The 17,133-nt window shown below is 49.3% G+C and overlaps 1 protein-coding gene across 7 annotated transcripts in view; it reads left to right on the forward strand.

The window, feature by feature from the left end:
* The window catches only part of PIK3CD (phosphatidylinositol-4,5-bisphosphate 3-kinase catalytic subunit delta), a 49,808-nt gene that overhangs the window by 23,896 nt on the left and 8,779 nt on the right, over positions 1-17,133 (forward strand). For all 7 annotated transcript variants that reach the window (XM_060088926.1, XM_060088928.1, XM_060088930.1 and 4 more), the window contains exons 3-8: positions 11,808-11,980; positions 14,652-14,880; positions 14,981-15,210; positions 15,629-15,808; positions 16,125-16,274; positions 16,728-16,817. In XM_060088926.1, coding sequence (XP_059944909.1) covers positions 11,840-11,980; positions 14,652-14,880; positions 14,981-15,210; positions 15,629-15,808; positions 16,125-16,274; positions 16,728-16,817 — 1,020 coding nt within the window. In that variant the 5' untranslated portion in view covers positions 11,808-11,839. The remainder of the gene's footprint in view (positions 1-11,807; positions 11,981-14,651; positions 14,881-14,980; positions 15,211-15,628; positions 15,809-16,124; positions 16,275-16,727; positions 16,818-17,133) is intronic.

Here is a 17,133-nt window from a genome sequence, read left to right on the forward strand (position 1 = left end):
ATGATGGGGGCGGGGAGCGGGGCTGGAAGCAGGAATATTGGTTTAAAGTGTGTGTTAGAGCCACAGACCCCTCTCTCAGTCCACGTAGCCAGGCAGCTCCCTCCTCCACCAGCAGAAGATGGCTAGTTTCCTGCAGGCAGTATTGAACCAGAGCAGCAGAAGGCAGGGGAGGCTCTATATTGAGAACTGGAAGATTCAGTGCAAGTTTGCATCCTGAATAGACAGACCCTCTCCTAGCTGGTTCCCGGAACGTGGCAGCCTGGCTTCTACCCATCCTCCAGGCAGGGGCCTTGAACTTCTCTCTAAGGAACCCAACCTCATATGAAAAAACGCTACTTCTCAGTGACACCTACCAAGCAACCGGCCCTGCACAAGCACCTTTCAGTGCCTCTCTCTTAAATTTGAATGGGCAGCCTGGATCGTCACACGCCGAATGAGTCCTCTAACATGAAAGACAGAGACCCAGAAGTCATAAAAATGGTTGTTTTTTTTAAAAAAAGGCATATTTATAAAACAATAATAAGCTCTTGGATATCAAAACTAGGATAGTAGAAGTAGAAATTTCAATAGAATAGAGTTAGAAGATTGAACAATAAATTTCTAGAAAGTAAGACAGAAAGACTTGAGGGACGGAAAATAAGAAAGAGAAGATAAGAAAATTAGAGCAGTTTGGGAGGCCCAGTATCCACCATATAGGAGCTCAAGGGAGAGAAATGGAGAAGGAAAAGTTATTAAACTCCAGAAAAAAAAAATCTAGAACTCAAGAGTTTGCATTAAGAATCTCTGTGTAGGGCTTCCCTGGTGGCGTAGTGGTTGAGAGTCCGCCTGCCGATGCAGGGGATGCGGGTTTGTGCCCCGGTCCAGGAAGATCCCACATGCCGCAGAGCGGCTGGGCCCGGGAGCCATGGCCGTTGAGCCTGTGCTCCACAACGGGAGAGGCCACAACAGTGAGAGGCCTGCATACTGCAAAAAAAAAAAAAAAGAATCTCTGTGTAGCACTCAGCCCAACGAATAATAAGATACAGTACATCAGGGACTTCCCCGCTGGTCGAGTGGTAAAGAATCTGCCTTCCAATACAGGGGACGCGGGTTCAATCCCTGGTCAGGGAACTAAGATCCCACATGCCGTGGGGCAACTAAGCACACGCACCACAACTACTGAGCCCGTGCGCTTCAACTAGAGTGCCCGCATGCTGCAACTACAGAGCCCACGCGCTCTGGAGCCCACGCGCCACAACTAGAGAGAGAAAACCCACACGCTACAACTAGAGAGAAGCCCATGCACCACAACGAGGAGCCCGCGCACTGCAACAGAAAGGTTCTGCGTGCCTCAATGAAGACCCAATGCAGCCAAAAATATAAATAAATAAATAAATATATTTTTAAAAGATACACTACATCAAAGTAAGAGATGTTCTGTGGGACATCAACATGAACTTCCAAAAGTCCAGAGATAGAGAGAAGTTACTAAAAGCCAGCGCAGGGAAAAGGGGCCACATATAGAAGATCAGAGCACAGAATGGCATTGGACTTTACAAAATCGACACCAGAAGCTACAAGACAGTGGAGCAACTCTTTCAAATTTCTGAGGGAAATTAATTCCCAACCCAGAATTCTGTAATCATCATTCAAGCAAAATAATAGGATGAAGACATTTTTCAGACATGTAATTTTTCAAAAACTTCACACACACACACACACCCTTTGTATCCCTTTTCAAGGAAGCTACTAGAGGATGTGCTCTACTAAAATGAGCCAGTAAACCAAGAAAGAGGAACAAGTGGTACAATATGTAGTTGTCTCTTGTTTCTCATTTGATTCAGCCACCAAATGACTTTCTGTATTTCAGCTGTTGTCTTACTTTGAGCCTTGGGAGTGGGGAGGGAAAAAAACACCTACCCCACCATGGGAACTGAAAAGTACTCTCTTCCAAGCCTCCCCTGCAGCCAGCACCTGTGATATGGGCTCCACTGATGAAATGTACCTATGTTATATTTTGACAGAGAAGAGAGGGATGAAACGTGTGTTGTTTCCATGGTTATGGTGGTGATAGCGGGGATGGGCTTCAAGGTTGAGTTCTTGGCACAGAAGTGGCAGGGGTACAAAGTAGCACCCAGTACTCAGTGGCCATACCAGCAATTTTGCCATCAGACATGATTCTGTATCATGGAGTCCACATAGTATACTACAGTTATATTTCCTTTCTTGTTCAACTTTTTGTTTTTCCTGGAGTTGATAGTTGCCTCATATTTTTATTTGCTTTGTTTTCAATGTACTAATCACGAATTCTTCCTCAAACTCTCCAACAGAACTATTAAACCCCTCACAATGCAGCAAATATGTCAGACAACCTGTCAGCTCCTTCCCTGCTTAATCAGTGAGAGTCAGCTTCTTTACTTGCAACCAAGAACCCTGACTGGTGGAGAGAAGGGAATTCCAATAATGATAGTGAAGAGAAGTTCCAATATCACAGTTGTGCAGCTGGTCTAGAGAGCAACCAGCCCAATTTGGAGCAAGATGGCTGAGGGCCCCAGGAGGAATCTCTAAGAAAAAAATGGAGCTGATGGATTATCTGACATATTTGCCATATTATAAGGATTTTGTAGTGCTGTTAGAGAGTTTGAGGAAGAATTACATATTCACACACAGAAAACAAAGAAAATTAAAAACAAGGCAACTGTAGGAGTAGCAAAAAGTTGAACGAGAAAGGAAACCATAGTATAGTATGTGGCTTAGCTTTGAACAATATTTACATAGTTATAATAATGGAAGAACTAAAGTTTGATTCACAGAAAGTGATCACATAACTATATCCAGGAAATGGGCGAGAGGATCCATGCATGTGTGTATGTGAAGGAAAGCACAAACTCATCTTCTCAGGTAAGAAGTTAAAAGTTGAAGATCAAGAAATATCAGTGTAAACCTGTTATTTAGAAATACAGAGATAAATACCAAAAGATACAACTGAAATTGGGGGTGGTTTGTTTGCATATGGAGGTTAAGGGACTGCTGGAGGTTAAGGGACTGCTGGAGGTTAAGGGACTGCTCATTTTTTGCTGCAAGCATTTTAGTTTTAATTAATTTTTAAAATTATGTGCTTGCATAACTTTCACAAATATTAAAATTTAAAAGTCATGAGTATGATGGCCACATCCACCCATAATATAGCTGTTTTCATTTTCTCTATGCTTTCTGAGATGTTTTGTCCACAAACACATGTTGCCATGATAAATATATGTGCATTATTGGTTTCATTTAAGGTGGGGGGTATTTGCAGTGCCGTGTCATTCTAATGACTATATTCACTCTTGTTGTTTGTGTTATCATTTCCTTAGACATTTCTTTATTATTTTTGATTTATGGGTTTCACAGACAATACTACAATCAATATCTTTGTGCATATAGCTTTTTCTTTTTCACTTTTGAATTGCTTCCTTAAGACAGTTTCCAGATTCCCCAAATTACCAGATATGAGACCATGGATCTTTCTTGTGATTTTGCTGTGTAGTATTGAGGGACCCTGCATGGTTGCAGGCCCAAGGCCCCCCTGGGTGCACCATGAACTGAGCATCATAGGAGATCATTGGGATAGAACTTTTGTAGGGTAGTTGGCTCATTTTTTTTTTCTGATGGCAGGAGTCAGTCTCTCTCTCTCTCTTTTTTTCCCATATAGAACAGAATTTCCAAAGACCTACACGTCTCCTTCTCTGATGTCTGTCTTGGTTTTCCCCCACTGAGGATTTTTTTCCTTTTTAAAATATTCAAATTAGAAGTTACTGTCCTATTGAATAATATGGACTCAAAGGAGACACATTTAAAATGGGAGAGAGTGAAAAAAAAAAGAAGAAGGAAAAAAAAAGAAGAAATGAGGGAGGCAGAAGTGGGTAGACTAGGAAACCAGGGAATAAGGTAGTTCATGTCCTCAGCTTACCTTCCAAGCAGACATTGGGATGCCTTCTTCTGCACGGTGTCACATGACTTTGTTATTTTGTCCAATCCCATCCTTCACCCCTCTGACCTCTTTTTCTCCAGGTGGCAGGAGCTGGGGTGTCAGACAGCCCTCCAAACAAGCCCATCCCTCCTCTTCCTGGGATGGTCTTCAGGATGTCCTACTTGCCTGGACTAAAACAAAAACAAACAAAAAAAAAAGAAAAAGAAAGCATTTGTATCTTGGAAGAATAGCACATCTATCCTAAAACTGTACCTGTTGAGGGCCCTGGGCCATGCAGTTCCCTCTGGCCTATGGCTTCATTCTCTTCAAGAAGGTGAAGGCTGCAGGCTTCAAGGCTGGGCTGCTGGGATGCCCGTTCCTCAGCTCCTTAAGAGCAGAGGATTGGGGTGTTTCGTGGCCTGTAGGGCCCAACGCCTTCCCTCATTCATCTGCTCTGCCAGCTCTGACCTGGGGCCCTGGCCTCATCGCTTTCCCCGCTCCCTTCTTGCCTCCCTTCCTTCCATTTTCTTCACAGCAGCCAAAGCAGTCTTCTTCGTAAAGTGTAAAATCAGGCCGTCCCCGTCCCCTGCTTAAAACCCCCCAGTGACTTCCCACTGCAGTGGTGACAAAGCCTGGCTCCTCACCGAGGCTCCAAGGCCCTGCAGGATCAGCCACATTGTCTCTCCCCAGTCTCCCCTTCTGCTGTGACTCCCATTACCTGGTCTTCTGCCTCAGGGCCTTTGCACTTCCCGTTCCAGCTGCCTGGAACCCTATTTCATAGATCTTTCCTGGATCCTTCTCGTCATTTGGGCCTCATCTGCCATATCTCACCTGAGGACCCTTACCTGACCTGCCCTCCAAAGGAGATGCTCCCTACAAACCTGTTTTATCACATTCTAATCCTATACTCTCTGAAATCATCTTGTTTATTCAGTTGTTTCTTATTTTATTTTTTTTGTCTTTTCCCGTTAGACTAAAAACTCTGTAAGAGCGGGGATGGTGCCTGTCCCATTCCCTGATGGACACATAGAAGGCGATCAAATAAATATTTGCTGAATGAATGAATGAGCGAGTGAATGAATGAATAGGACTTGGGACCTTCAGCCGTCTGGGTCAAGGAAGGGCCCCTCATTCTTCTTCCTGAGGGTCTCCAGGAGGATGTGGTGGTTGAAGGATCTCCTGGCAGCCAGAGCAGGGTGGTGGTTTCTGGAAAGCTCCTTCGGGGTAAACATCCAGGAGATTCACCAGGTGGTGGCCCCTCCAGGTAAAGCATCTTCCACTCTGCTTCTGAAGCGCTCACTTGCTCTCACTTTCCACCTAAGTTGGGCAACAGGAAAAGTGTCCATTTCATTCTCCGTGGGAGACTGACTGGAAACAACACTTGATTAGAAGGACTTTTTGAGGCTGAGAAGTCCTGAAAATAAACCCGGGTCAAGAGGCCCAGTGTGAACTCTGCTCTGTTCAGCGTGATGTGGAAGGCCGGCCCCTGTGGCCCCCTGCCCCTTGTCACGTGGCTGCTGGGCTCGCATCCTCCCAGCCTGGGTGGACGGTAGATACTTAGACTGTGTGCGTAACTACCTTCTACAACTTTCTGTGACTGAGGCTCCTTCCCTTGGGCTAACTAGGTTGTAACTTTGGGCTCTGAGATCCAGGCATTTTGTCCTCAGGTTGAGGACGTGAACATCTCTCTATGCAGGTTCATAGGAGCCGTCCAGGGGGACCTCTAGACTCTTGCTTTAGAACACCATCCGAAGGTACAGGGCATGTTTTGCCCAGGGCATCCCCTCAGGGAGGAGGATGTTTATCGCTCAGACAAGCAAGACACAACTTCCCTTCTTTTCCCACTGCCTGTCCCCTGCTGAGAGTGACTCATGTGTTCCCTTGGGAAGCTGTTCCCCAGGATATGTGATTGTTCCCCAGGCACCAAAAAGCCTGTCTTTACATTGACAAAGGCTGGGCAGCATCTCCCGGTCAGTGTGTCAACCACATTTGTGACGGCCACTGGAAAGAGGCAGAAGTCTAACAGACTCGGGAGACGCCAGCTCAGAGCCCCCAAATGGTGGAGTTTCAACAGGAATGAAAGGGAGCCTTCGGCAGTCCCGAGCTTGGGACAAGCCATCAGCCAGCTGGTCTGCCAGCCCAGGGGGACTATATGGGCTGCAAGGTCACTCCTAGTCCCGAAGAAGCATTTGTGGGATTCTACATCTGGGATTCTACACCCCTTGCTTGCCCTTTTCCCTTAGAAGTAACTTAGGGCCCCCTGAGGCGTTCCCTGCTGCCAGTGGGGGAGGATGGTGGCGGCAGATGTCCTTTTATCAAAATCTTTAGAGAAACTCCTCTGCCGGCCGCTCAGGACTCAGGAGGTCAGACCCCTCAGACCTTCACAGCTGAGAAACTGTTCTTCAACCTCAGGCCAGAGAAGGTGCATCTACCTGGGAATGTCTAGGAACAGCTCGCAGAGGGCTGGTGACAGAGACCCCCCCCCCCCAGCCAGGATGACTCTGCTGCCGCGCAGCTGTTCTGTGGATTGTGCGGGCCGGAAGTGGGAAGATGAAAGGAGGCAAGCTCCTTGCCCAGTTTTCTTTACTATTTTATTAACGATTCAGATGTGGACGGACAGAGGAAGCCTCTCTCGAGATTCTGGATGACAGTGAGAAGGATTGTTCATGGTTCTTCTTTGGTCCATCCCACTTCAGTGCCTTGAGGGTGGTCGTGCCCCTTACTTACCTTCCTGGCCCCGTGGCTCCACATCTGTGTGCAGTCTACTGATCCCAAGTGATATCTCTGTGGCCCCTAAGAGCTCTCCCCTGAGCTCCAAACTGGGACGTTGCCCCTTGGCTCTCTCCGTTGGGATGTTCAGTAAGCAGCTCAGATCCAGTATGTCTGAAATGGAGCTCCTGCTGTTTCAATTCCCTGCCAATCTGTTTCTCCCTTCCACTTTCCCATCTCAGTAAATATCCACCAGCCATGCAGTCTCCCAAGCCCAAACCTGCCTGTCATCCTTGCTCCTTCCCTCACTGTCCCCCATCTGACCCCCCCACCCCGCACCGCGCACCCCGCCACCAGCTCGTAGATATACCTTGATTCCCTCCCTCTCCAGTTCCATCTCCTCCTCCTGGGTCAAGCCACAGTCATCCGTGGCACGAGCTGCCCTACATTCTCGCCTGCGTGCTTGCAACCCTCCAGCATCATTTCAGATGCAAATAGGATCTGGTGGCTCCCTTTCCTAAAACGCTCTAGGGCTGTGCACTCACTGCATCGCTCCTAGAGTGAAAGCCAGGTGCGTCCCCTGTAAAGGCTCTGCGGGACTGGTCCCTGCTGACCTCCTCAGCCCATCTCATCCCCCACCCTCCCCTACGCTCCAGCGGCAAGGGCCCGCCGTCTGTCGGCTCAGGACGTGATGGCTCACCCTGGCCCTCTGCCCCAGTGTCCTCCCCTCAGAGGGGACTTTCTCGGCCTCCCTATATGCAGTAGCGCCTCCTGCTGTCCTCCATCACGTGGTCACTAGACACTGTCCTTCACCGCATTGATACTGCGCGGGAACATCCCTCTCGTCTACTGTGTCTCCCCTACTCCCTTCTGGGGAGGGACCCTCTGTCTCATTCACCACTGTGTTCCCAGCGCCTCGCACGATTCCTGGCACTTAATAAATACTAGTCGAATAAACTAAAATATCTCAGGCTAAGTGATACATACACAATGTCAAATCCAATAATACATGAGTGCTGATTATTTCCATGAGATGAAACTACCAAGAATAATTGTGAGTTCCTGCGTTTAGATTCAGGAAGTTAGTGTCCCTGTACAGACTGGGAGATCCTGGCTTACTGTGAGAAATATCTGGAGGGTTGGCAGCCAGCAAACTTGGTGATGTGGCCACCAAAGAACTTTCGGTGGGAAGGGGAGGCGGGGGAGGGGAGCCTGATACACTTTTAGGCCAAACAAATGGGAGTTTGGTGACTAGAACATTCTTCTACAGTTGGCCTGCCGGGCCCCATCTGGAGCATCTTGTTTTCTTGGAATGCCAAACTTTGGCAAAAGAGTCTAAATCTGTTCTGTAGGGAGAACAGAGGTGTTGGGGCCACCATCCTGCAGGAGAACCATCAGATAACAACTCCATGTGCCTCTAGGTGGCAACACAAAGGACGGGGCTGGCTCTTCGGGGTGGGCCAGTGTCCAAGGGAAGAAATTTCTAACACTAGAAGCTTCCAAAAATGGAATGTGCTGCTCTATTAATGGAGATAAATACTTTCAGCTGCAAGTGACAGAAAATCCAACTCAAACTGCTCTAAGTTAACAACAAAAAGGCGGGGCTGGGGCGGATTTTTTGGCTGATAGGACTGAAATTTCTAGGGGTAGAGTGTAGCTTCAGGCATGGCTGGATCCAGGGAGTCAAAGGCTGTCCTCAGGATCCTGCTTCACTTTCCATACTGAGCTCTGCTTTCCTCCACGTTGGTCCTTTCTCAGGTTCCACCCCTCAGAGCAGCGGGTGGTCACCAGCAGCTCTTGGTAGATATTCTGTCTTTTCTGTTCTCCCAGGAGAAAGTCCCCAAAGAAGTCCAGATGTCAAAACCCATGGGATTGACTAGATAGTCACATGTCCATCCTAGAATCACTGTAGCCAGAGAAGTACGGCAATTGGCTGGGGCTACATCCCGTTCCTGCTTCCAGCCCAGTCCCTGTGGCCAGGGGAAATGCAGGGCTCTGATAGGCTGGGCCTGGGTCTCAGGCCACTCAGGGAGCCAGGAGAGAAGTCAACCCATCTGAGCCACTTGGACTGAGGGTGGAATGAGTTTGTGGAAGGTCCCCAGCTCCCAGATCAAGAAACTGAAAGTTACCAGCACCCCTGTGCCGCTTTCCCCCAGGGTAAACTGCCTTCCACCCGAGGTAACCCCTATCTCTTCTTCTGCCAGTGCTTGTTCTCCATATAAATGGGATCTTGAGCACATACTTTTTTGTACCTGACCTCTTTCTCTCAGCTTTATATGTGTGAGATTCATTCATATTGTTGAATTTATAGATCATCCACTCTCACTGCTAATATAACATTCCATCGGGAGAGGAAACCACAGTTTATTTTTCCATTCTACTGCTGATGAGCACTTGGGAAGTTTGGGGACTATTATGAATAGCGATGCTATACTCTTTTATGCTTCTTCTGGCGCACCTGTGCTGGCATTTCTAGTGAGTGTATCCCTAGAAGTGGAATTAATTGCTGGGTCATAGGGCATATGTGTTCACCTTTAGTAGATACTGCTAAACAGTTTTCCAAAGTGGTTGTACCAATCGCATTCTTGGAGCAGTTCTAAAGCCTCGGGATTAGCTGACATCTGTGTGCCATACATACTGAGAGTGACAGGTCTGGGCTTCACGGAGAGTTGGGGCTTGTTAGCAGCTGCATCCTGGGTCCTGGGCCCACAAAGAGGGAAGGAGTTCCCATCTTTCTCCTGTCCCCTCTCTGGCATTTGATTCTGTCCTGCCCACACTATCCTGAGTCTTCCTCTTTTAGGAGTGAGTTTTTAACATCAAAGTGTTTCCCTGCATCCCAGATGGATGAGTGTAGTCGAAGGCTTCATTTCCACAGCGCTGAGGTAGCCCCATCCACCCCTTTGGCTAGAGTCCTGGGGAGTTCCTGCTGCATGTGCTCATCTTAGCCTCAGGACTGAGTGGCCAAAGATGCCTTCCTGAGCTTGGCCAAAGCATTGTAAATGGATTTTCCAGAATTCCTGACTGTCCTCCACATTTTGAGTCAAAAAAAAAAAGCCTTTGGCCTGGCCATTCTCAGAAAGAGGAACCCAAAGTAGGATGTGGTTTTATAATCAGAGGAAGTGGATCCCAACAGTGGTAACATGGTAGCACAGGGTGACATGCTGCCCTGCTGCTCAGAGCAGCTTCTGCATCTAACTAAGGGTGAGGCCTGGAGCCAGCTGGCAGAGCCACCAGAAGAACATCTCTCTCAAACTAAACACTTCCTTTCAACTATTTTTAAAAGTCACTTAAATCTCGGAGGATGTGACCCTAGGGTAAGGAAGTATTTGTCTAAAGAATAAAAATGATAAAACATGAAGGAAAAAGATTTGCCTACATCAACATTCAAAACTTCTGCCCCTTAAAAAGACACATAAACAAAGTGAAAAGATAACTCAAATCAGATATCACCAACTCACTCAAGCAACAAAAGAACTGAATCTAGAGAATGTAAGAAACCCTGCAAAGCAGTAAGAAAAAGACAGCCTCACAGAAAAAAGTGGGCAAAGTTTATAAGCTGGATATTTGCAGAAGGTAAACATTTTAGGGATAATCAGAGAAATGCAAATTAAAACGAGAGCATTTCGCGCCCACCAGATTGGTAGAAATGAGTAAATTTGACAGTACCAAGTGCTGGCAAAGATGCGGAGATTAAAAAGTTAAGGATGTGGTTATATCTGTCGTAGGTTATACTTATGATCTGACAATGCCACTCTTAGGCATATACCCTCCACCTGCACTGCCCAGTATGGCAGCCACCAGCCACATGTATTTCTTGAGCACTTGAAATGTGGACAGTATGATTGAGGAATGGGATTTTTAAACATTTTATTTAATTTTAATTCATTTAAATGTAAGAATTCATACTCGATTTGGTTATTGGAAAACTTTTAACAACTTGAGTCTGTGAACCTGCTTTTTTAACCTGTTAATTGTATGAAATCTACATAAGATGAAATACTTCTGATGAATACCTAGCGTCCGAATTGTCCTGTAAGTGTAAACTACACACCAGATTTCAAAGACTTAACACCAAAAAAAATGTAAAATATCTTGTAATTTTTCTGTACTGACAACATTGAAATGACCATAGTTTGGATATATTGAATTAAATAAAATAGGTTACTAACTGAATTTTATCTGTGTCTTTTTACTTTTTAAAAATGTGGCTACTGGTAACTTTGACATGACCCGTGTGGCCCACATTATATTTCTCTTAGACCGTGTTCACCAAGACTCTCACCTGTACCCAAGGCGATGTGTGCAAGAATATACGTTGCAGCATCATTTGTAATAACCAAAATGAGTAGACACAAACCTTGAGGTTCCTTAACAAGAGAGGGGGGTAAATAAATTGTGGTTTATTGACACAGTGAAGTATCTCCGAAGAGTTAAAATGAATGAACTAGAGCTACATGTATCAGCATGGATAAATCTAGATTGCAGCGTTGAGTGGCAAAAACAAGTGCAGAAGACCCACTAATCATACAATGCTTTAAAGCATGGAAAAATATTAGGAGTTGTTTGTGGACACATTTTAGTATAATAAAAGGATAAAAACATGCATGGAAACTATAAACAACCAGAATCCAGGTGGTGGTAACCCTGAGTGGGAGAGAGACTCAAAGACCTCTTATTGTGTCTGTAACATTTTGTTACTTACCGGGCAGTGGGTTTGGTATGGCTAAGATATTTCAACAGCTTGTTTGATGGCTAAAGCCATTTTCAAGCCATTTGGTTTCTGGTCAAAAAGTTTCAAAGAACTTCAGCCTTCGATCCCTCTCCAGTCTGGGGTTGTCTGCCCAGTGATCCTGCCATTTTCCATCTTTGCTGGCTGGTGGCCATGGTGAGGTCTCCCACGTGTGTGTGTTCCTGAGAAAAAATGATTTGGCATGGGTTTGTTGGTGGTTTAAACTGGGGGCACCGCCGGGAATGGTGCAGACGGAGTGCCTGCAGCTCAGCCTAGACAGTGACCTGGGCAGCAGGAGCCACAAGCCACCTCCCGGCTGGGACTCCATCCCAAGCTCCCTGCTGACAAAAGTCCTGAAATCCTGTTTTCCAAAGGATCCTATGAAAGGACTCACCCAGCACACCTTAGGGCCTCACTTTGCCTTTGCTTCCTTTTCAGGACGATTGGGATCCGAGAATTAAAAGAGCAGGATGCCCCCCGGGGTTGACTGCCCCATGGAATTCTGGACCAAGGAGGAGAATCAGAGCGTGGCTGTTGATTTCTTGCTGCCCACGGGGGTCTATCTGAACTTCCCTGTGTCCCGAAATGCCAACCTCAGCACCATCAAGAAGGTACGATCTTGACCTTAAAACTAGTTCTCAGAGCTTGGAACTCAGAGAAGCAGACAGATGGGCTCTTGCAACTCTCAGATTTGAGATCCTCAGCTATGAATTTTAAAAGATATGGTGGGGGGGGGGGTGCTTCCCTAGTGGCACAGTGGTTAAGAATCCGCCTGCCAATGCAGGGGACATGGGTTCGAGCCCTGGTCCAGGAAGATCCCACATGCCGTGGAGCAGCTAAGCCCGTGCGCACAACTACTGAGCCTGAGCTCTAGAGCCTGCGAGTCACAACTACTGAAGCCTGCGCACCTAGAGCCCGTGCTCCGCAACAAGAGAAGCCACCGCAATGAGAAGCACGCGCACCGCAACGAAGAGCAGCCCCCACTCGTGGCAACTAGAGAAAGCCCGCACACAGCAACGAAGACCCAACACAGCCAAAAATCTTAAAGAAGAAAATATATAATAAATCAAGTAAATTAAAAAAAAAAAAAGATATGGGAATTCCCTGGAAGTTCAGTGGTTAGGACTCCACGCTTTCACTGCCCAGGCCCCAGGTTCAAGCCCTGGTCAGGGAACTAAGATCCCGCAAGCAGCGTGGTGTGGCCAAAAAAAAAAAAAAAAAAAATTAAAAGATAAAAATAATGTCCAAGAATTGTTTAAAAACTCACAGTTGAAATCCACCTAGCTTTCCAAATTCAGCTCCCGCCTTTATCATGGCACGTTTACCCTCCCTAGATTCCTGTGAAAGCTTCAGGGTGCTGGTTCCCATGGTGGCCTTTCATTCTCTCCATGACTGTGCCATCACGTTTGAAACCACACCCCATCCATGGCCGCTTGAGTTTTACTGGTCTTTTGTCTTCAGAGCTGTCATCATAGTCGACATCATTTTTGGAAATGGTTTTTGGCTTTGTTGAATAATTTTCAGCGTGGATTACTGAGTCAAAGGATGAAATATCTGGATGGTATTTGGTAGATCTTGTCTTGTGACCTTTCAAAGGGCTTATCCCGCTTGCAAAGTGTGGGATTTAATGGGTCATGGCAGAGGACAAGGCCTTAGCCCTGAATTTGAAAAGCGATACTTGGAAGCAGGAAAAAAAAGGAGAGAAGCAATGGACCATCCTTGAGTTTTGTTTTGTTTTGTTTTGTGTTTTAATCTTCCCTTCCTGGGTGTTTCTTTAAAAATGAAATTTCTTTTTTTCCATTTCAAAAGTACTATGGACACATTGAAATTTAGGAGAATAAGAAAAAGTAGAAGGAAAAAATTACCCATGATCCAGCCATAGGAGACAACCACGGTTAACACTTTTTGGCTGTTTCCTATTTTCTTTTCTATGTAGTGTTTTTTTGGTGATAGTTCTGATTATGAATTTTTATATCTTTTTTCTGAGTTAACATTATAACATCCTTTTCATGTTATTAACCTTGTGTAAATATCATTTTAATTTTTTTTTTTTTTTGCTTATAGGGCTCTACATGCATATTATTAAAATTCCAAATACCACAGAAATATAAAACACATTGGTCTTAGCAGTCTCACCTCATATCCCAGTTCAATTGCAATTTCTTTTTTTTTTTAAGATTTCTTTTTTTTTTTTTCTGATGTGGACCATTTTTAAAGTCTTTGTTGAATTTGTTACAGTATTGCTTCTGTTCTTATGTTTTTTGTTTTTTGGTCAAGAGGCATGTGGGATCTTAGTTCCCCGACCAGGGATCGAACCCACCCCCTGCATCAGAAGGCCAAGTGTTAACCACTGGACCGTCAGGGAAGTCCCCAGTCTCAATTTCTTAATACTTTAATTTATACCAGGGACCAGACAGTTAATATTCTAGGCTTTGCTGGTCATATGGTGTTTTGTCACAACTACTCAACTCTGCCCTTGTAGGGCTGAAGCAGCCATAGACGGTGTGTAAGTGAATGGGTGTGTCTGTCTTCCACTAACTTGGCAGACTGTAGCTTGCAGTAGTTAATACGTTTATTATCGTTTTTATGGGAATGGGCTTGAATTACAACTGCTGTTCTACAGCTTGGGGTCTTTTCCCACTTAATGCTGTATCTGGGAGCCCTGTGTGCATTGGTACAGGTATCCTTAGATTCTGGGTCACACGCCTGTGCTATCCCTTTGCATTGATGGACCGTAATTATCCATCCCCCGTGGAAGAAAAATAGAGCTGTTCTCTCCTTTTCCATCTTCTCTGTGACTCAGCGGTGAGCACCTTGGCACTAACACTTGGCGCCCCCGTGGCGCTCCTGTGATCCCTGGAGACTTCCTCACCCCGAGGCCACACACTGGACTCAGCCCACAGAGGCGTTTATGTCCCCCTCGGTGTGTGAAACTTTTCTGAATTACTTGCCACCATTTAAAGACCAGGGTGATGAACCAGTAACGATTAGCTGGGTGCCTGGAGGTCAAGTCTGGCTGGCCATCTCTCAGGGTAGCCTACAGGGGAGACGGTAGGACCCACCGCTCCGCTCCAGATTTAGCGCCTACCTGGCCCCCTTCATGGAAGGGCAGGATGGAGACTGCCGGTGACCCTGTGGTCAATGCTCAAGGGATGGAGAGTGTAGTGGTCCCCTGCCTTTGCCCCCTTGTCAGGGTCGTGAGACCAGCCTCCACCCGCCTCCCGGCTCCCTGTGGCCCCGCCCACCTTAGGGAAGGAGCTGACCGGCCACTTTCCCTCCCAGGTGTTGTGGCACCGAGCCCAGTATGAGCCGCTCTTCCACATGCTCAGTGACCCCGAGGCCTACGTGTTCACCTGCGTCAACCAGACCGCGGAGCAGCAGGAGCTGGAGGACGAGCAGCGGCGGCTGTGCGACATCCAGCCCTTCCTGCCCGTCCTGCGCCTGGTGGCCCGCGAGGGTGACCGGGTGAAGAAGCTCATCAACTCGCAGATCAGCTTGCTCATCGGCAAAGGTGCCCTGCTGAGGCCAGGCCGTCCTACCTCCGCTGGGCCTGCCCCCTGCCCCCGCCCCGCCCCCGAGCCCCACGCTGACCCGGCTCCCCTCCCCCTCAGGCCTCCACGAGTTTGACTCCTTGCAAGACCCGGAGGTGAATGACTTCCGAGCCAAGATGCGTCAGTTCTGCGAGGAGGTGGCCGCGCACCGGCAGCAGCTGGGCTGGGAGGCCTGGCTGCAGTACAGCTTCCCCCTGCAGCTGGAGCCCTCGGCGCGGAGCTGGGGGCCGGGCACCCTGCGCGTCCCCAACCGGGCCCTGCTCGTCAACGTCAAGTTCGAGGGCAGCGAGGTGAGCGGTGGCTCACGCCGGCCCGTGTGCTGCATGCAGGAAGCCGTGTCCACGGGGGACACTTCCCCTGAGAGACTCCCGGTCACCCACCAGCCTCCCCAGTTCATCCTCCTCCCAGCAACATCGGGTGGTATTTGTAGGGTATCCATTGCATATAAGGGGCTTGGCCGAACGTCCCACCAGGCGAGTTCCACAAGGCAGAGTGACCAAGAGGCTTTGGTCCTTGGTCCACTCACGCATCCAACAGGTATTTCCTGGTGTCGGCCATGTGCCGTCATCAGAGCCTGCCGTCGTGGAGCTCACGTTCAGGGGGCAGGGGGCGCCTAATACTTGCAGATGGGCCAGCCCGCCCCCTGTGCCCCAGAACCCCGTGGGCTCTTCGCAGGCATGGAGGGCTGACCCTCCCTCCTCCCCCTAGGAGAGCTTCACCTTCCAGGTGTCCACCAAGGATGTGCCCCTGGCACTGATGGCCTGCGCGCTCCGGAAGAAGGCCACGGTGTTCCGGCAGCCGCTGGTGGAGCAGCCCGAGGACTACACGCTGCAGGTGAACGGGAAGCACGAGTACCTGTACGGCAGCTACCCCCTCTGCCAGTTCCAGGTGAGGGCTGCGGTCCGGGAGGGGCTCCTGGGTTCCCTGCAGTCCTGGCCTGGGGCCTGGGTTGCGGCGGGGGGAGAGGGGGGAGCTGGTCCTCGGCCCCTCTCGAGCCCGACAAGCCAGACCTTGGGGGTCACGGTGAGAGTGCGCCCTTGCTGGGCTGGCTCTCCCCGTGAGCACAGGGAGGTGGGTGGGGGCAGTAAGGGCCAGCAGGAGAGGCCCCAGAAGGCCTGGCGTGGGCAGGGGCCAGCGTGGGGCATCCCTGGGTAGCCGGTCATCCAGGGAGCAGTGGAGCCGCTCACCCCGCCCCCCATCTCAGTACGTCTGCAGCTGCCTGCACAGCGGGCTGACCCCCCACCTGACCATGGTGCACTCCTCTTCCATCCTCGCCATGCGGGACGAGCAGAGCAACCCCTCCCCCCAAGTCCAAAAGCCGCGCGCCAAACCGCCCCCCATTCCTCTGAAGAAGGTGAGCGGCGCCCTGCGCTTACCTCCCTGCAGCCCTCCTTCCCACCTGAGGTCCAGCCCTGGCGCCTACTGGGCATCGCCCTGGACCAGCCATAGGTCCAGGGGCCCCTTGTCTCATGCCTTCTGGTTGCTCGGGGTTGAGAGTTGGGCCTCTGGGCTGGGGTGGACTCCTGTCTGGACTCCCGGGGCAGCCTCCAGGCCTGGCGCTCGGGCCGCCTGCCCCTCCTGTCTCCCGTGCTGTAGGCAGAACTCCATGCCCTGCAGCGCTCGGGGGTCTTGGGCCCCCTGGGGCGCCCGCGCGGCAGGTTTTCTGGTAAAGGATGGCGTTGCGGGCAGGAACCTGCAACACCCTTGCCGCCACGGTGGCCACGCGCCCTGGCAGCGGCCGGGAGCGCAAGCCTCCCCTGAATTCCCCTGCTTTAACGCCCCCGCTTCTCCCCTCCACCCCGCTCAGCCCGCCTCGCTGTCCCTGTGGTCCCTGGAGCAGCCTTTCTGCATCGAGCTGATCCAGGGCAGCAAAGTGAATGCCGATGAGCGGATGAAGGTAGGGGCTCCTGGGCCGGGAAGGGCCCGGGGAGTGCGTGTTTTTGCACAAACACGGTGGCTGTGGCCTGGAGGGGTGGCGGAGGAAGAAGCGGGGGGGGGTCACACGAAAGCCACCTGACCACATTACCCAGCATCCCTGCCGGGGGTGGTGATGAGCTGCTTCAAAACAGGAAGGGGGGAGGGGAGCAGGCCGGCCGGCCAGAGAGGACAATTCGGAGAAACCGGGCCCAGTGAGTTCTGGGTATTGACTTTGGTGGAGGTAGTGGGGCCAGGCCCAGCCCAGGGATTGAGGAACTGCAGAGCCTGGGAGGTGA

Source organism: Mesoplodon densirostris, chromosome 2, assembly GCF_025265405.1.
Source record: "Mesoplodon densirostris isolate mMesDen1 chromosome 2, mMesDen1 primary haplotype, whole genome shotgun sequence".
In the NCBI taxonomy this organism is placed as follows: Eukaryota; Metazoa; Chordata; class Mammalia; order Artiodactyla; family Ziphiidae; genus Mesoplodon; species Mesoplodon densirostris.